Source organism: Mercenaria mercenaria, chromosome 12 (genome assembly GCF_021730395.1).
Source record: "Mercenaria mercenaria strain notata chromosome 12, MADL_Memer_1, whole genome shotgun sequence".
Lineage (NCBI taxonomy): Eukaryota > Metazoa > Mollusca > Bivalvia > Venerida > Veneridae > Mercenaria > Mercenaria mercenaria.
In genome coordinates, this window is record NC_069372.1 from 67,491,703 (window position 1) to 67,513,383 (window position 21,681).

The following is a 21,681-nucleotide window of genomic DNA, read 5'->3' on the forward strand; positions in this document are numbered from 1 at the left end:
CAAATATTCCATGTTGGTCATTAACAGAATGGCACTGAAGCCGTCGAAAATCCCTATTTTTATACATAGTTCTTTAAAAATGAGAGAAAATGCGTTACCATGGAAACACGAGCCCCGCGACATATACATTTTAAGCTTTCATTAGAAAGATAACGTGCATACTAGTAAAATTATCAATTATGCAGACTTCTACGGATATCAATGAAACTAAAATACACTGAAAAGTGTTAAATATCCGTATTTTCCTTCTTCTTTCAATATGAAATACCTTTGGAGGGTCATGTTCTTCAAACCTGGATAAAAATTGAACTTGAAGGGACAGAGACAAACGAAATTGAGATTGTAGCAGTTAAAACTTCATATTACACGAAATACAAAAATGTGCTGCGGTTCAACTAATTTGAATTTACCCTTGGAACAAGGTAACCTACCTCCTTAACGAGACTGGATAGGATGTCATGTCATGCGACACGGCATAATATTTCACTGAAACAATTCTATAAAGTTGTGCTTCGTGTTCACTGCTACATGTAGATATCGTCGCTATTTGACTAAAATCGTTAAAAATATAGACTCTTAACCCGAACACGCAAAATAGCCCCTAAACCCGAACACGCACGCACGCGCGCACACACACGCACATACACAAAGGACTTTTTTATCCAGTGTTTTTAATTCGAATGCAGCATGTATTCATATTAACGTTAAATACGCTATAAAATACAACTGACCCTAGTTGAATTCGATTACACAAACACGCAACCACACACGCGACGCTCGCCCACACGTTGGTTTTGACAAACAACTGAAGCTTGAAAGTTGCAATACTTCTAACAGAATAAGTCCATTTAATAAACTGTAAGTAAAATATTATTTAATAAAACATTATTATTAAATCTACATTTAAAGTCCTTTCCATTGGTCTAGATGTGGTCAAATGATCAATAAAAAAAAGTCGTATTGACTCGAAGGCGGAGCCAAAAACACGTATTGACCTCCAGCTGTGACGTCATCAAGGTTTGACGTCAAAACAATGCGACGTCATAAACAATTTAGCCTACCACGAAAAATGACCAAAGGCTGCAGATATTTGTATTTAATCTTTATACTTATAAGTAGGCTGGATTTAATAATAAAACAATTGTTGCCTTTTAGGTTCGGTCGATATGTGGATTTATCGGCCTATCGGCCTCACCAAAAGGCAATAATTGTATATTATTTTCATATTTATAAGTAGGCTGGATTTAATAATATAACAATTGTTGCCTTTTTGGTTCGGTCGATATATGGATTTATCGACCTGATAAATCCACGTCGATCTCGCCAAAAGGCAATAATTGTATAATGGTTTCTCCCCCTATGGTGCTATGCCAAATGATTATATACATGTTACATGTGTTAGAATGTATCAATTGGAAATTATGTAATTTTACAAGAACTTGTGAATGAATTTAACTGTGATATATATTGACTGCAAGTTTAAATGGAATCCCTTCTGTACTCCAGGCAATGTAGCGTGGCCGCCGTATAAATTCAAGTCAACATCCAGTCTGTTTACCTACAAATTTATTTCATAAGATTTTACTTCATATATAGTTTTCAATGTAATCATTTTAACAAGTAGCATTTATCGTGCCTTGGACCGCTCTCGTGACTACTCCAAAAAGCCATGCAATTTATGTGATTGAAGACAACTGCGTATTTCATGTGATTCATATCTGACCAGTATTTATGACATAGCCTAAAACAAAATCTCCTACAGTAAAACCATCAAAATTATAGAAAAATCAATAGTTTTGTTACAACAAGCCTTAAATGTGCTTATTAAACTCACTGACCTCAAGATATTTCATTAAAACTGAAGCTGGGTCATATTACGAACATTAGAATATGAGTTTTTGTTTCTAAACTATCTTAAAAATGCCAAATCAAGAAAAAAGATACTCGCGTCGGGAATGGAACCGGGCCGCGGCGGCATGTTTTCCGTTGTCTTTACCAATATTTATTATTAAGGAAGTTTACCTCGAGTAAAGCAATAGGCCTACAAACGCTGTTCGATTATCATAAAACCAACTAATTCTCACGTGTTTCTGAATTCTGCATTGGTGCTTTTTGGAATTTCATATCCATTTGAATTATCCGTTTTGGGGCCGTAGTACCTTTACGCTTTGCCACGGAACGTGGATATATAAAATGGTGTTATAACCGTACGTGAGCGCGAGAATCTCTATGTTATCAAACATTTTCTCTCCAGTTAAAACACCCCCGGAAAGTGAAAAGAACAGCAGTTTTATGCTAGAATCTACGTTATCCTGATAAATGACATTTGTGCAAAAACTTGAGAAAGGATTATCCCCTTATATGAGAAGGTATTACATCAATTTTGTGCTGTCTATCAGTTTGTCCGTCTTTTGTCTGTCACAATTTGATTTTGATTTGGGTTTTACGGCGCACCAGCAGAGTATAGGTTACATGGCGCCAAACAGGACTAAATGTTTTGATTTCACATCTCATTTACATCTCATACTGACTCAAAACCTTTATTCCTGCTTGAATCATAGAGATACAGCAAAACCAAGTGTTCAGACCATACTATTCGCCTTTTACGATCATGCAAGGGTATGACAGTGATTACATTCGTGAAGATAAGTCTATTTAAAATCTACTTGTGTATGTATAAGAGATTAATTCTAAGGTAAAAAACTGAAATTAGAATCACACAGGAATAGAAAAAAAAATTGCAATGTTTACAAAATACACAAAATATAATGCAAAAAAATAATTTTCTCTAAAATTAGCCAGCCATAATATTTTGTGATTTTAAACAATATTTTATTGTCCTATTGTTATACAATATTACAAGTATCAGCACTGAAGCTCGAGTAGTAAGCTTATTTCAAAACTCTCACCCTGTTTTCCTGTTGTTTACTGCTGATGCGATATCTACTGAAATAAAAGAAAATCCTGAAGAATAACCTTTATATATAAACAAGTATGCCAACGGGCAGAATGTCGAGCCCGCCGGCTGTCAAGTGTGACCTTGACCTTAGATCTGGTTCTTGCGCATGACACTCCGTCTCATAATGGTGAACATTCATGCCAAGTTACATCAAAATCCCACCATGCATGAAGAAGAAATGCCCTGGACAAACTTCAATTTGACCTTTGACCTCAGTGACCTTGACCTTTGAGATGGGAACATGGGGTTTGCGCATGACATGCCTTCTCATTGAGGTAAACATTCATGCCAAATATAAACAAGATTGGTGCATGCATGTCAAAGTTATGGTCCGGACAAAATCGGACGCTCGCACATTCACTGAACCGCCAAAAGTTGCGACTGTATCGAGCTCACCGCAAGCGGGCTCGACAATAAAAACTATAACTTTGCCAATTTCTATGTATTGCAATTCAACCAAATTTTGAACATGTGCTCTTATAAAAATGTGGAACATAACGTCTATTAGTCGTGTATTGTTTCACTTGAGGCAAAATTTGTTACCTTATTTGACAATATCAACAAATCAGGTATTGATACCTAATTCCACTGACAATAATTGGTCGCACAGATTGAATTAAATATTCATTTGATGATAGTTTATCTTTGTTCAATTATTACCAAAGCTTGAAAGACCAAAAATGTTGAACAGAGTAAAGAGATAGAGTGTGCTTGCTCACAATATGAAGATGGTTTAACAGTTCATACAGCTATTTGTGATGTACTGAGTCATGCCAGTTAGGATGGCCTCACAGTCAGGCAGACTCTTGAATAAACTGAATAAACAAGAGCTGTCTCCATAGGATGACACATGCCCCCGATGGCACTTTGAATGAATAGTTATGGCCGATGTTAGAGTTTAGGACCTTTGACCTACGGAGCTGGGTCTTGCGCGCGACACGTCGTCTTACTGTGTCACACATTCATGCGTAGTTATTTTAAAATCCATGCATGAATGACAAAGATATGGACCGGACACGCCCATCAATGCACTATCATGAAAAATGACCTTTAACGTCTAAGTGTGACCATGACCTTTGAGCTACGGACCTGGGTCTTGTGCGCGACACGTCGTCTTACTGTGGTACACATTCATGCCAATTTATTTGAAAATCCATTCATCGATGACAAAGATATGGACCGAACACGCCCATCAATGCACTATCCTTTAATGTCTAAGTGTGACCTTGACCTTTGAGCTACGGACCTGGGTCTTGCGCACGACAAGTCGTCTTACTGTGGTACACATTTATGCCAAGTTATTTGAAAATCCATCCATCGATGACAAAGATATGGACCGGACACGCCCATCAATGCACTATCCTTTAATGTCTAAGTGTGACCTTGACCTTTGAGCTACGGACCTGGGTCTTGAGCGCGACACGTCGTCTTACTGTGGTACACATTCATGCCAAGTTATTTGAAAATCCATCCATCGATGACAAAGATATGGACCGGACACGAAAATTGCGGACAGACTGACAGACCGACAGGCCGACGGACCGACAGACGGTTCAAAAACTATATGCCTACCTTCGGGGGCATAAAAAGTACTTGTGTTGTTTCCTTATTGGAAAAAGTATTTGAAAATGATTACGGCTTAAAAATGAGGCACCTTGAAAATAAATCGCCAAATCCCTACTAAGTCATGGCATATATAAAGAGATTTCAGGGTATTAGTTTATATCTCAGTTAAGTGTTAGCATGCATAGATATGGGCCATTACATGTATCAGTGACAAAAAAATCAAAATTTGTGATAACAAAATGTTCATGAAGAACATTCATCTAACTTTCAAGTATGAAAATATGAAGAAATTATCTTTGCTATTTCAAGACTTGCAATACTTTTAAGTAGGTCACCATAGGCATTTAGAGATGTGATGTTAAGAACATCATGAAAGCAATACCAGTTGTTGTGCAAGATCTGTATTTTTCATGTCATTTATGCGGTAAATTATGTCTATCACTAACTAAACATCATACATTTGAATATTCAGAAACAGTTTAAATTGATTTTATTGAAAAATAACTTAGCCTTGTATTATTGGTTTCATCATGGGCCTTTTAGCTATACACCACTGAATTCTGCATGGGTGCTTTGGAATTTCAGTTGCCATGACAACACAAATAAAATGTTATTTGTAAAATATGGCAGAATTTGATCTGCATTAGATACCTGCATTACAATATACTAGTTTCTAGTTTCTGCATAAACATAAGAAAAATAATGATTTTCCAGTATTTGAAACTATTTATTATGCAATAACTATACTGTGTCACTAATACAGGGGTTTTCTCATATAATGGGTAAACTGTTTAAAAACATGTAATAATTTATAACTGAAGCCAACTAAAACTACAGCTATCACAGAAGGTGATGAATGTACCCCCATCACGCACTGACACTGTACATTGCAATCTGACGCACATAAGATTGCATAATTATGTGGACTGTATGTATATAGACTCTATGTATAGTATAGTAACAAAAATCAAAGTCCCATTAACTCTGCAGAATATGTATCTTAAAGAACATAACATGCACCATGTATAACTAGGGTTGGTACTGATCACTTGTGTGAAGTTTCATTAAATTGTGTGCAAGGGTTCAGGAGATTAGGCGCACACAAGATTGCATATGCAGACTGTATGTATATAGTATATTAACAAAAAACGAAGTCCCACGTCTGTGCAGAATTTTTTTCTGAAAGAACCTAACATGCACCATGCACAACTAGGGTTACTACTGATCACTTGTGTGAAGTTTCATTAAATTATGTGCATGGATTCAGGAGATTTAGCACCCACAAGATTGCATATGCAGACTGTATGTATATAGTATAGTAACAAAAAACAAAGTCCCCTAACTCTGCAATTTTTATCCGAAGGAACCTAACATGCACCATGCACAACTACTGATGTTACTGACCACTTGTGTGAAGTTTCATTAAATTGTGTCAAGGGGATGAGGAGAGATGGTGCCCACAAGATTGTGTCTACAGACAGACGGACTGCCTGAAACCAGTATACCCTTCATACAACTTCGTTGTTCAGGGGGTAAAATTATTACAATTTTCAATATACAATTACACATATATAGAATTGTTCTATTACAACAGGAATTCGTTAGAAAGTATATAAAAGAAACAAGAAATTAACTTAACGAAAGATACATTTAACTTAAACTATCAACAAATGTAGAAAAGATTAATAAAGTTTCATAACTATAAATATACACAATTCTTTGGTAATGTTGGACATGTCTAAAATATATCATAGTTCAAATCTTATATGTAAAGAGATAACAAAAAATCACACTTACACATTAATTTTATAACACTTAAAATAAAAAAAATAAACCCCAAGAGCTCCCAAAAGAACAGCTAGGCTACTTGAAAATGTTTGCCAAGCTATTATAATAAGATATAAACAAGTGTGACAGTCTTTTTTAAAGTGGGATGTAATGCGATGTGGGTTGTAGGCGCAGAGAAATGAGAGAACCCAAGAAACAAAATAACATATGATATTGTGAGAAAGGTGAAACAAACTGGAAGCTGGGGTTTGGAGGGGAGCAAGAAGCAGTGTGTGGGGGTTATGAAGTCTAACAAGAACGGATATGAGATGTGTGAAAGTTGTATAAAATATACAAGAACAAACTTGAAAGGGTGGGTTTGGAGGCAGGGAAATAAACTAAAACATGTCTACCCCCTTACTAAAATTAATCCTTAGGTGAAGTTTGATGATAACTGGGACAGTAGTTAAGATGATATAGAGAAATTGAGAAGGTTGTCATAAACTTTAACCAGCACTCTTACAATATTTAACCTCAGTGACCTTGACCTTTATGATACCTGAAACTTAACTTACAGATGTCTGCCCCGTGCCAAGGCCTACTCTTACGAGATACTAGAGTATAAGGGCAGTAGATAAGAAGATAACAGTGAAACTGAGAAACATGCCATAAGCCTTCAACCTGAATACAGCAGCCATGCCAATACCAGGACAAACTTATTCTCTGAATAGATGGGCTAACGAAATTACAGTGATAACTCACGCTTTTGTCAAATCTTAAATACATCTTAGCTGTTATTGAAGTACAATTCTGATTGTTTTTAACAGTTTGTTTCTTCTGTTTTCACTGCTGTTTACACATGACTGAAATATATATTTCTTATTTTGGCTGTGAAATTACTAAATGTATTTCACAGCTGTATTTCAATAATCCACAGTTATATTTCAATAATCTGCTGTTTTATTTCAATAACAGGCTGTTATATTTCAATAACCTGCTAATAACCTGCTGTTATATTTTAATAACCTGCTGTTATATTTCAAAAACCTGCTGTTACATTTCAATAACCTGCTGTTAGATTTCAATAATCTGCTGTTATATTTCACTAACCTGCTGTTATATTTCACTAACCTGCTGTTTTATTTTCAATAACCTGCTGTTATATTTCAATAATCTGCTGTTTTATTTTCAATAACCTGCTGTTATATTTCAATAATCTGCTGTTATATTTCACTAACCTGCTGTTATATTTCACTAAAACAATAATTTGCTGTTATATTTCACTAACCTGCTGTTATATTTCGCTAACCTGCTGTTATATTTCAATAATCTGCTGTTATATTTCACTAACCTGCTGTTATATTTCACTAACCTGCTGTTTTATTTTCAATAACCTGCTGTTATATTTCAATAATCTGCTGTTATATTTCAATAATCTGCTGTTATATTTCACTAACCTGCTGTTATATTTCACTAAAACAATAATTTGCTGTTATATTTCACTAACCTGCTGTTATATTTCACTAACCTGCTGTTTTATTTTCAATAACCTGCTGTTACATTTCAATAACCTGCTGTTATATTTCAATAACCTGCTGTTTTATTTCAATAACCTGCTGTTATATTTCAATAATCTGCTGTTTTATTTCAATAACCTGCTGTTACATTTCAATAATCATCTAAGAAAACATGTAATAAATATGTCGTTACATATTATCAAAAATATTATTATTCAGAGGTACTTGTCAAACATACCCAATGTACATGTACAACAATATTACATTTCATCTCCTTTCACTACACATTTACAAATCAACATCCTCATGATTATTTTTTTATCCTTTATACAGAGGCATAATGTTGTTATGAAAATGAAAGCCTCATACTGCATTTTCAATAGTCTATGTTTTGGTCTGCCCTTTTCCTTGGCAAAACTCTGTATTTGTGTTCAGTTTTCAAACTAATCCATAAATATAATAGGAACATGGCATATAAATACTTGAGGATGACCTACTCTAATGATACAGAAAAATATGATCAACCCTTGTCCCATACTTTATCACTGCAACCTTTTGAAATTCTACAGTATTAGTTATACATACTTCCTCATGACCAAATATAAAATGCATTTACTGTTCTAGATTATTAGGACACTTCTGTGGCCCACTACTGTAAAATCATTTAATTTTGTGGGCATGAAATTTTTTGGTTTTGGTCAAAATGGCAATTTCGTGGGGATATGAATTTGTGGATTTCACCTTCTAAACATAAAATGAATGAGAATTTTACTTGTTCGTTGGAATTAAATTTCGTGGATTGACTCAACCACGAAAATTAGTCCCCCACGAATATTAATGATTTCACAGAATCCATTTGTATAAACAATGTGTAATACACCTATTGAGCATTTTATTATTTCTATGGTCTTCAATTTGTAAAGCTATGATCATGACCTAATTTATTTACCTGGATTGAAAATCTACCAAGCTGTAAGTATGAGTATTCTACATGATTTCCAGCTTATGCAAGTAGTACTGACACTTTTAACCTTTAGACTGCTGGTGGCAAGTGATTCTGCCTTTCCGACCAGTGCAGACCAAGATCAATCTGCAAGCTGATCATGGTCTGCACTGTTCGCTATTCAGTCAATAAATTTTCAGTAAACACCCCTATGAATAATAAGTGGTACTGCCCTAACTGAATGATGGACAAGTCCATTTTAGAAATTTAGCAGGTAAAGGTTAAGGTACATATAAATATAGAAACAAAGAAATCTACCATGCTATAAGTGTGAGCACACTCCATACATTCCAGTGACAAACAGCTTATGCAGATAATACTGATGCTTTTTTAAATAGAGGATATTACAAGAGTGTCTTTTCATACCGAATTTATTAAACAAGTTTAATAAATTCAATGTGTAAAGTCACAAATGTAATATTCTTTTTATCACATGTTAGCTTTTCCAGCCAAAAATTTAAAAAATCTACTTTCTTTAACTATAATAAACAAATCAGTTAGATCAACGTCTCCGATACTTTAAACGATGTTGAGATCAAAGCTAGTGTATTATCAAATTTATGTAACGGCTTTATTTCACTCCTGTGACGTCAAACATGTGAAAATTATGAAACAATGCATTGATGTTCCTTGTGACAGACAGCAAAATAATGAAACTTGAAATAAAATAAATCAAACTGAAGAAGGCCAGTGCATTATGCTTCATGTATACTAAGCTAAGATGAAACTAAAATCTACCTTCTAATCAACTATAAAAAATCCCATGAAAAGAATGACTAAGGAGTGAATAAAATTATTATAACAGATGAAAAGTTTTAAAAAATGTTGGTCTTAATTTAATATACTTATAAACAGGAGCTGTCATATAATTTTGTAATCATGAAAACTACAACAAATAAGTAGTTGGATGAACAACTAACAGATAACAATGATGAACACTTCATACCTACATGTTAATACTGGCTACCTTATGACTAGGTACTTATAAGTACAGAAGTAACAAGAACTGTCTGAGGACATCAACTCTCCACTATTCAACAGCTGTGTTTTTCAATTGTATAAATATAGTACTCCAAAAAGGGGCACAATTTTGTAAAAAGGTAAAACAAGAGTTATGGAACCTGTACAATGCATATCAACTCATCACAGTGAATAAATGTGTGAAATTTCAATCAATTTTCGTCAGCGGGTACCAAGATACCAACTTACATACAAAAACTTAACCAAATTGGAATGTCAACAGTTGGGAATGTTCAATAGCTCTACCTATTTGAATAGTTGAGCTAACAATGAATTGAAAGGTATCTAAAATACTTCTGTGAAGATGCTGTGTGATTGTCAATGCATTTTTGTTTTATATTTAAAGATAATAATAATATAAATATATACTTAAAATATTTTATAGTTGTAGGTTGCAGCTGTCACATTCTACCAATCTCTAAAACAAGTTTCCACAAGCCCATGAAGTTCAATCGAACAAAGTTAGACTAAATATCAATAACTTTTTGTAACTGAAAGCAGTCAGGTTTAGTTACAAGCAGGATTATTAACAAAAGTTAAAATAAAGAAAACAATTAAATATAATGTTTCCATGGAAACTACAGTTGAAAGCAAATACTAACAAAACTTCAAAATTTGTTTCATTTTATAAATATTTTGTAGTTTTGAGACTAGCTCAAATATGTAAAGGTAAAACAAGAGGGTAATTGACCCTAAAGCGCTCACCTGTGTACAAGGCTTCAAGTGTGTTTGTATAAGTATAGAGTTAGAATTCTTCTATGTTAGCCTATATTATATACATATCATACACATTTTAACCTAGGGCAATAATTTGAACAATTATGGTAGACATTACAAATCTGATATCACATGCAAAATAATAAAGACTCTAGCTATTACTGATTCAGACAAAGAAGTAGATTTTCAAAGTTTCTTAAATAAAAGCCTATAGTAAGTACATGTCAGACACAGGGGCGTTGCCATTTTTTTGACCTTAGGGCAATATTCTGGACAAGTATGGTAGAGAGCCAAACACTTATATCACATGCCAAATATCAAAGCTATAGAGAAAAGGATTTTTGAAGTCTGATATCTGAAAACCTATTGCTAACCAAAAAGACACATCCACATGTTCAATGAACCGGAACATTTTGAACAATTTTGAAAGAGTGCTACCCAGAGATCATTTGTGTAAAGTTTAATCAAAATCCATTTGGTGGTTTTGAAGAAGAGGTTGTTTAAAGAAATTGTTGATGAAAAGTGACGCCTTCTGGCAGCCATGTTTTTTGACGAATCAGAAAAATTTGTACACTATTTGTAGAAGGTCACACAAGGACAATTTGTGTGAAAATTATTTTATAATTGGGTTAATAGTTTTATATAAGAAGATTTTCTAAGTTTCTACTATATATATAAAGGGAAAAGTTTTTTGACAAATTGATTCAATTTGAAAATCTTGGTAGAGGGCAACAGAAGGACCATTTGTGTGAAATTATTTCAAAATTGGACCATCAGTTTAGGAGGAGATGTTGTTTGAATTTTTTTTCTATTTTTAGCTCTGGCGGCCCCTATATGCAACCAAGCGGAACAACTTCGATAGAGGACTATCAAAGGAACATCCATGCCAAGTTCCATCAAAATCCTTTCAGTGGTTTTAGAGATGTCTTTTAAACAAAATTGTTGGCGACTGACGGACTGATGCACGCATGACAAACGTCGGACACAGCCTGATCACAATTGTTCAGGTGTGCTAAAAACAACAACCTCATTTCACTTACATTTACATGCCTACCACAATATAAAATAGTCTTGTTCAGGCATTATACAATTACTGCTTTCTAAAGAGGTCAATATCAGGATTTATCAACCTGGCAAAAGATACCGAATGGGTAGCCTGGCTCCCTGGCTGCATGATTATTTTTTTATATTTATAAATACTGCAAGCAAAATAAGAAAATCTTTAGCCTCTAAAATAGCACATTTTATCTGATGGCTGAACCATACATGTTCGGAGCCAGGGGCAATAAAAAAAGTCAATGAAGAAACAACCTGCTGGAGTTACTTCCCTCTTAATGAATAAACATATATATGTAGAACAAACATAGGGACGGGAGCCAGTCTACCAAATGGGGGACGTAGTCTGAGATTGGTATCAATTTTTCCTTGTTGATAAATCCTCATATTAACCAAATGTATACAGCAACAACTGTTTTATCATTACATATAACAACTATCAGGCTAATAATATAAACAACTACATCATGGGTAACAAGCAAAAAAGTAAAATTCAAGTAGAAAATCTACTATAATGTTGTTACTAATATGGTGTCATGGTTATTTCATGCCTTTGTGAAGTCATGCCTGAGGATTTTTTGCACTTGTCAACATGTGTTTTTAGACTCTGCCAATGAGCAACTACCATGTTTTATCAGTAATCATGTAACTGTGTTAAGGTCAATGGAATGAATATAGCAAAGATTCAATAATAATCTGATTTTGTGCCCTTGCCAATTAGCTTAAACATCTTATAATCAGTCTGTTCATTACTACAATTCAAACTCCATGGTTAAATGCCAATCCCTACCCCTTACCCCAGAGTTTGGAGACCAGTCTAAGAATACAAGATTGCCAATTTGAAGACTTCGGCCAGAATCAACCAATCACATGCTGGAATTTTCAGACTTAGGTCAGAATCAATCAATCACATGCTGGAATTTTCAGACTGCTTCCAAAACTCAAGTTTTACTAGAGATGCTTTTGAGGAAAGCGCATGTCTCCCACAACTGCCTAATCATCTGAATAGTAGTATACAAGTCAACCATGCACCAAGACCTCAACTGCCTTATCAGACTTTGAGTGCTTTGATTATCAAAAACAAGTTTCAAGGGCTGTAATTCTGAAATGCTTGGGCCGATTTGCCTAGTTATCGAATTTGGCCGAGGTCTTATTGGCAAACACGTTTTGTTCAATTTTGGTGAAGATAGGATGAGAAATGTTGAACTTAGAGTGCGGACAAGCTTTGTGACAGAGTGACAGACAGACAGACAGACAGGAGTAAATCAATATGTCTCCCGCACCATTGTATGGTGGGAGACATAATAATCATGAACTCAAGTGACATATCATTCTAAATTAAAAGCACACTTCCTGGTATTTGATCATAAGTTCATTGATAAATTGAGGAAGATACCATTGTTCATCTGCCCCCTTACAGAACCTGAAAAATGTGTGATCCATTCTATGGTGCATTATATTTTTATGATATAATCTATATAGTAAAATACTTAATACTGACTGATCAAATCGATGACAATCAAAGTAGACTTGTTCCTTGCTTCTATCACAGTTTATATACCTGTTAGTGTTGTAATCTGGAACCACACATCCAAATGACAAAGCACAGGACACCCATGGTTTCAGGAAAAATTCTGAAACAAATTTGTTACCAAATATAAGAATAAAGGTTGCTTCAAATTCATTTGTTGCCTTAAATGTACAAGCTTCTTCGCCGAGTGAAAGGAATGTCTTCGGGTGTGTTCTCATGGCGATTGGGGCAAATCCTTTTGCTGCCATAACCCCAAGATTTCGAGCTCTTTCAAAGTGAGCATCAAGATCTGTGGTTGTGAATCGTACTGAAGCATCCATCCATATCACAAAGGGGTGGTCTCTCGCTGCAAGCTGAAAAAATAATGAAAGGTCAGTATAAGACAACATGGCCATAAAAGCATTCAAATCTCAAGTATGAATCACTAACTCGTGTATGTGGTACTTTGCAATCCAGAATAAATGTATCGCTAAACTAGTCGCTGAACATGTCATTTCAATTAAATAATTATTTAATTTATTGATATTCATTAGCTGATAGGTTCATGATTTGAAAAGCGTTGCTCCATACCAAGTGGCATTGTAAAGGTAGGTATAAACACTGTAACAAATGTGATTCATTAACTGATAGCCTAAAAATGATTCATACTTCATTGTTCTTTATTTATCATTATTGTTCTCTAACATGACAAACAATGTCTTTGTGTGTATGTGTGTACTGGCAGTGTGCCTGTCCATGCATGCATTGCTGCAAACTGCAGTCTGAGGAGTATGCATTCCTGGAATGTGACTTATCTTGTTGGATATTTATCCTTGTTTTTAGCACTTTTGATAAATTTGTGCACTGCTTGGGACATGTAGGTATAAATTTCTTGCCATTGTCATTTATACATATTTTATATTCATAGTATACAGTCGAACTTTGTTCGCTCGAATTCAGACAATTCACTAAAAGTCATCTTCAGGTCCCCGTAAAATCCTTATATAATCTACTGTAAAAGTGGTTATGTTAGCGAGGTGGAAATATTGGCGAATTTCACGATTTTACAAAATTCGCTTACATTTTCTCCAGCGTAAATATCAGCCAACCCATCACGAAAACACTAGTAGAAAACAAGAGAAACTGACCCTCTGTCTCAGTCTATACACTATACACGTTTTTAAAGCTACCTTTTTGGCCTTAAATACGTCAAAACAAAAAAGCCCGAGTTGTTTGGTTATACATGTATTTCAAAAAGGTAAAGATTATCATAATTTGATTTAATTCCATTCATTTGTTGACAGAAAAGCTAATTACCGTAAACTGACATAGGCGAGTACGGAAGCGAGAAAACATGCTGACTTTTAAAATTGTATTTCACACCTTTACAAAATATAATAAAAGGTTTTACTTCAATACATATTGTTAGTTTTTTTTTAGGTTGATAAATACACATATTCTGTTTTCCTTAATAAATACTAGTCGTTTCAAGTAATTATTTTTTTTATAAAGATAAGGTAAACAACAATTTTAGTTATGTGTAGCACATTCTTTTATATACAAATATTCACTGGCTCCATATAAGTGATAACCATGCTGTCATGCAGCAAAAATGTAATTATTACGCCAGATACATTAGTGGTTCTTATGAAAAGCTATTTTTACGCAAGTTGGAAAAAGGGAATTCGCTAATATTTCTGCTGGAATTCCGAATTTGCTAACTCTTCCGAGTTTGACCCGCGGAAATAACTACTTATACAGTATATTGTCCAATAGCTGGAACTTCTGATAATTCTAACATATTTTGCTGATCCTGTCAAGTTTGAGATAATGCAGTTTGACTGTATAAAGTTATCAATGACAATCGAAGTAGACATTCAACAGTTCATCATTCGTGATGACCACATTTGCTTCAATGTCAGACCATTGCTAACATAGTTGCTATTGAGGAATTTGATGGACATTCCATAAGTAACAATGGCATTCATCAATACAAGTTACTTGTTCAGTTTGTCATACTGCTTAACACTGAGAACAAGTAAACTTTGTTTCGACTGCCCCGTCAGACAATGCATAAATCATAAAATCAAAGCATTCACTTTTCTTGTTACCACAGTTACTGTCAACATGCTGAATGACTTTTGCTCCAATCAAAGCAGACCATGGTACAAGTTACTACAACTCTTTGTAGTTTACCCAATCTGACCATCCTTTGATCAAGCTGAGGATTTCAAATCAACAACTTATTTACCCATATGATATACCAGGTCACACAATACCTGGTTAGTAAAGTCATTATGCTGACCACTCAACTGCCCAATAACAGGTTGCTAATGGCTATCTACTGTTCATATGTTAAAACTTTGAAATTTATAGCGTTATATATCACTTACTAACTTTTTAATGAATTAAATTGCTCCATTCCATTATGACTTATTTCAATTTCATTAAAAGGTTGATAAATGATCTATAACCCATACTTACTATTAAAACTACCATTTGCCTTACATACATCATTTTTTCTGTTTTTCCTGTTGTTTCCTAGCACATACGAATCTATTTTTTCCGATAACCACTTTTTTATTACTTGCATTCATTACTTTTAAATATATAAAGCTATGTTGTATACCTGTATAACAACAGGTTTCCAGGCATAGCCTTTCATCAGTTTCATATGCTGGGGTAGATCCGTATAGGGAAATGTCTTCACTTCACACTTGCACACTCTCTCAATCTGAAGAATAGAAATTTACTGTTACTACAGCATGCCTTCAGATGTGAATCACAACACTGTTAAAAATAGAAAGCAACATATAAAACTATGGAATGATATTTAGGTAAATATTACACAATGCCTGCTGACTGTTACAATTTACTCACTGACACTCCCATTGTGCTTACTGGTATAGTAATCATGCATGCTGGCACCTTTAACACGCTTGTTGACAATGATACCATGCTTGCTGACAATGATACCATGCGTGCTGGAAGTTACAACTTCTTTGCTGCTTAGACCCTGATGTCTTTATCATAATTTCATTTGGCAAAATGACAGTGCCGTGTACCGTATTGGAATATTTCAACATGCTATGGTTATACTGGTTAATCTGGTGCATCCAAGAACAAAATTCACGAAGTGATCAACCAGTAAGGTCAATGTAATCAGGCACTAGGCAAAATAGGAGTAAGCATAATGTCATTTCAAAAGTATATGTCACATTTTGATAACAGGGGGCGCTATGTTCAAGTGGTCGTGTTTTTTAATCCCCCGCCACAAGTGGTTGGGGGTTATAGGAATGGTCTCCTTCCGTCGGTCCTTCAGTCCTTCCGTCCGTCTGTCCGTAACACTTTCGTGTCTGCTCCATATCTCCTAAACCCCTTGAAGGATTTTCATGAAACTTGGGTCAAATGATCATTTCATCAAGACGATGTGCAGAACCCATGAGTCAGCCTTGTCCGCCCAAGGTCAAGGTCACAACTCAAGGTCAAAGGTTTGAGCCTTCCATTTTGTGTCCGCTCTATATGTCCTAAACCCCTTGAAGGAATTTTATAAAACTTGGGTCAAATGATCACCTCATCAAGATGATGTGCAGAACCCATTAGTCAGCCATGCCGGCTCAAGGTCAAGGTCACAACTTAGGGTCAAAGGTTAGAGCCTTCCATTTTGTGTCCGCTCTATATCTCCTGAACCCCTTGAAGGATTTTCATCAACTTGGGTCAAATGATCACCTTATAAAGGCAATGTGCAGAACTCATGAGTCAGCCATGCCGACTCAAGGTCAAGGTCACAACTGAAGGTCAAAGGTTTGAGCCTTCCATTTTGTTTCTACTCTGTATCTCCTAATTCCCTTGAAGGATTCATTTTAAACTTTGGTCAAATGATCACCTCATCAAGGCGATGTGCAGAACTCATGAGTCAGCCATGCTGGCTCAAGGTCAAGGTCACAACTCAAAGTCAAAGGTTTGAGCCTTCCATTTTGTGTCCCCTCTATATCTCTTAAACCTCTTGAAGGAATTTTATAAAACTTGGGTCAAATGATCACCTCATCAAAACGATGTGCAGAACTTATGAGTCAGCCATGCCGGCTCAAGGTCATACCTTAGGGTCAAAGGTTTGAGCCTTCCATTTTGTGTCCACTCTGTATCTCCTAAACCCCTTGAAGGATTTTCATCAAACTTGGGTCAAATGATCACCTCATCAAGAACTCAATAGTCAGCCATGTCAACTCAAGGTCAAGGTCACAACTCAAGGTCAAAAGTTTGAGCTCTGTATCTCCTAACCCCTTGAAGGATTTTTATGAAACTTGGGTCAAATAATCACCTCATCAAGACGTTGTGCAGAATTCATGAATCAGCCATGTCAGTTCAAGGTCAAAGTCACAGCTAAAGGTCAAAGGTTTACCCTTTCACTATCCATAGCAGTGGCGGGGGATTTAGCTGCCTTTCAGACTGCCTTGTCCGTACTTTGAATAATTATTTGCCGGAAAGATTATCGAGGATATCCGAATATGTATAGAGATCTAACAATAGTTACTTCCTCTTTTTGCAAATCGCCATTTGTCTTAACTTTATTTATTTTTAATGTTGTGTTTATTTACAAGTGACGTGTTATATAAATGGAAGCCTTACAGTTTGAAATTCCTGAGATTTCACAAATTAAAGCGGCTGTTAAGGACAAAATTTTGCAGATTGCTAATAATGTGTCAAACTGTCATTTTGAACATGTAGAATATGAACTTGAGTCAGTGATGATTGTTTTGACACTTAGCCAAGAGCTAATTAAAATCCGTTATAGGCCGGATATTCCCGTTACCTTTCGTGAAAACCACGAACTTGCGTCCCCTGGTATCAAAATGTGACGTGCAATGTTGCACTTTGCATTATGCTTACTTTCAACTTGCTTAGTGGCTGATTGCATCTTTCATATTGTGTGGTCACATCGTGTATTTTCTTCTGTGAGCATTGTAACTGTGCAACGTTGCTTATATACAGTCCCGGCATGTTGAAATATTCCGATACGGTACACGGCACTGTAATTTTGCCAAATGAAATTATGATATAGACATAAGGGTCTAAGCATCAAAGAAGTTGTAACTTCCAGCATGCATGGTATCATTGTCAGCAAGCATGGTATCATTGTCAACAAGCGTGGTATCATTGTCAACAAGCGTGTTAAAGGTGCCAGCATGCATGATTACTATACCAGTAAGCACAATGGGAGTGTCAGTGAGTAAATTTTAACAGTCAGCAGGCATTGTGTAATATTTACCTAAATATCATTCCATATAAAACATCATTAATGATATCTATCTGTTTATCTGTTATGAGTTCAGCGCCATTTTTCAACAGTATTTCAGTTATGTAAGTGGGCAGTTAGTCTACCCAGTGTTCCTGGATTCTGTACTAGAACTAACCTGTACTTGAGGCGTTTTTTTGGTCAATCCATGAAATTTAATCCCAACGGAAAAGTAAAATACGTTCATTTTACATTCTGAAGTTGAAATCCATGAATATAACCACATGGAAAAGGCCTTTTTGACCAAACATGCTAAATCTCATGCCCACAAAATCAAATGATTTCACAGTGCCAGTAAAACATGCTTTAAAGTAGCTGAAAAACCTTACCTCTTTCTTTTGTGATGTATAAAATCCCAAATCATAAACAATGAGTTTAGTTTCCTTGTATTTGTCTATGACAGCAGATATATTGTAGACTAGTTCCATCACTTCTGTATAATGACTAGCGGAGGCTGCCGTCACAAACACCGGCATCTTTGGAAGATTTGTCTCATCAGGCAGTGACGGTGGAAACAACTCTGAGAATGATAAAACATTTTCAGTGCTAAGGCTTGTTATTGCACAAAAATATAAATTTCTGACATCAATAACACCAGTGACATGAGACAATCACTGTTACCATGCTTTATGTACCAAGACAATTTCTTAATAAATAAGCAATAATACCTAAATTTGTAAATAGATCAAGGTATTTTGTTAATAGGAATTTTTGTTGTTTTGTATTTTGTTTTACACGTTTTAATGGCTCTAATGACATTACTTCTGGAACAACTGTGGAACATGTAAATCTAAATAACTCATAAATTCAGAAGTTATGGAAGGAAGGAACAGACATATGTAAGTTAACTGCAAAACTAGATAACATTTTTGCCCTTGATATCAAAACAGATTCTATATTTAGTGGAAGCAAAGTCTAAGAAAGAAATCAGAGGACAAACCGGACAAAATAATTCGAATGTAGCCCCTCAAAAATGTCTGGTGGAGGGGTGGGGAGGGGGTGTCAAATAGTTCAAAATTAAACTGAGCAAGAAGCAATGATATTACCTTCTAGGTATTTCTCTGCCTCGGGAAATGAGTATGTTTTGATCTTCTCTATGTCATCTTTCACCGTTGGTCCAAGACTGGCATTGCACAACTTTCCATCATTAAGCGGCATCTTTACTGTAAACAATATTTATAAAACTTTCAATCTACTTTCGTAAATTAAAAAAAATAACCTTAACAGAAACAATCAAGATTTAGGGACTTTAAAAGCCAATAAAGGTAATTAGAACTTAAGGTTAATATTATATACAGTCAGATAATCATTTTAATCTTCGTGCAATTTCTGTTAAAAGCTGCTTCTCCAATTATTACTTTAACCTTTACCCTGCTAAATTTCTAAAATGGACTGGTCTATCATTCAATTTGGCAGCACCGTTTATTATTCGAAAGGGCGGTCACTGAAAATTTAATGACAGAAAAGCAAAAAGTGCAGACCATGATCAACCTGCACACAGATGTGCAGGCTAATGGCTGATCATGGTCTAAACTGGGCGCAAAGGCAGAATCACTTGCCTGCAGCAGGCTGAATGTTTAACTACCTGTATTAGAGTTTAGACAGTTTATACCTACAAAAATGTATATCAAAAGGATTTGTAGTGACAGTAGGTTTATAGGCCACTTCCAACAGCCTTGCTGTTGGGTTAACCCTTTAGCAATGTGGTTAGAGTGTCCGCCTATGGATCACGAGGTCTGGGGTTCAAGCCCCAGTAGGGACCTTGGTATTTTCTCTTCCAGGGTTTACAATGAACATTGTTTTTTTGTACTACCTGTTTCTCAAAAAATTTTGAGAGAAAAAAATATGCATGACTGCAAATTAAGGAAGTTTCTCATTTATGGTTAATCAACATACATGTATATCCATTTTCCATTGTTTATCCTAACATAGTATTTTTCTCATTATCAGTTTTCTCATTATCAGAGTGTTTAGTTTTCTAGAAAAACAATTAGACTGGGTTGTCATCCATCCTTTATTTGACCCTGATCTCTAAAATTAAAGATTTTTTTAAGTGGCAAGTTGTTCTGGTTTATCTGATTTTCTCTGCTAATTTTCAATTTAGTTGCTTATTTTGGCCAGACCTACTGTAAACAGATTTTTTTTCATTATCTGAGAACATCTAAAGAACTGCTTTAACTGATATTTATGGTAAAAGGTACATGCCAGAAACGCTAAATTTTTCAATCTTCATTCTCTGTAGAGCAAAACTGAGACTTTTACTTCTTGTTTTTATGTATTATTTCCCAAAGTCCTAAAGTTAAACAACAAATATGTTAAACTGCAAGAAAGTTACCTCTTCATACAACGGTCTAAGTAAGTTAAACCGCAGGAAAATGACCTCTTCACACAATTGTTTAGGTAAGTTAAACCGCAAGAATATTACCGCTTCACACAACTGTTTAAGTAAGTTAAACTGCATGAAAGTTATCTCTTCACACAATGGTTTAAGTAAGTTAAACTGCATGAGATTTACCTCTACACACAATGGTTCAAGTAAGTTAAAGTTTAAACCGCATGAAAGTTACCTCTTCACACAACAGTTTTGTTATCAAAAAAGCAGACTGAAAATATGACTCACAATAATTAGAATTCCAAGAAATCACAGTTAGTAGGGCACTAATTTTTGTTCAATATGTGATTATGTCGATCAATGAAATATCCAAACAAACAAGTAAATTTCTATATTACCTAAAGTAAAAGTATTAAAATTTGAAATCCACAAATTTGTGTCTCAATGAAAAGGTCAATTTCAGAGTACATGTGAAGCAAATATAGTACACTCACATAAACATATTCACTGTCATTTCCACCAGATAAAGTTAAAGGTGTTCAGACTATAAATTTTTCTCCCATGTAGAAATTTGTTAAAGCACTATCTTTCAAAGCATCATGATGTACCGAGAAAAATCAGACAGCACTGAGTGGAGGATTTCTTCCTGGACTGGTTAGAAACATAATCCACATAACAACTGCGTGCTGGACTATTTGAAAATATTGTCACACCCTTCTTTACAACATTTGCTTAAATACAAAAGCTTTACGAAGATTTTCTATGTATAGGAGACTGCACAATTTTGTTAAAATGTATTGAACCTCAATCTGACTAAAGTACTTGATCTTCTAAACGAAGATCTGAGAACGACCTATTCACATTCGTCTTCTGTATATTTTGGATTTCCATTATTGCTATTTTTATGTTATCCAATCAGACGACTTGTTCGATTGTCA

At 35.0% G+C, this 21,681-nt stretch overlaps 1 protein-coding gene across 4 annotated transcripts in view; it reads right to left on the reverse strand.

Annotated features, from left to right (window-relative positions):
• Window positions 1-1,551: 1,551 nt before the first annotated feature.
• Window positions 1,552-21,681, reverse strand: part of LOC123534739 (uncharacterized) — a 28,703-nt gene continuing 8,573 nt past the window's right edge. For 2 of the 4 annotated variants that reach the window (XM_045317131.2, XM_045317132.2), the window contains exons 4-7: window positions 19,458-19,574; window positions 18,741-18,931; window positions 15,745-15,849; window positions 1,552-13,489 (exon numbers count right to left, since the gene is read on the reverse strand). In XM_045317131.2, the coding sequence (XP_045173066.1) occupies window positions 12,944-13,489; window positions 15,745-15,849; window positions 18,741-18,931; window positions 19,458-19,574 (959 nt within the window). In that variant the 3' untranslated portion in view covers window positions 1,552-12,943. The remainder of the gene's footprint in view (window positions 13,490-15,744; window positions 15,850-18,740; window positions 18,932-19,457; window positions 19,575-21,681) is intronic. The other 2 variants (XR_008366539.1, XR_008366538.1) reach the window with 2 other exon arrangements.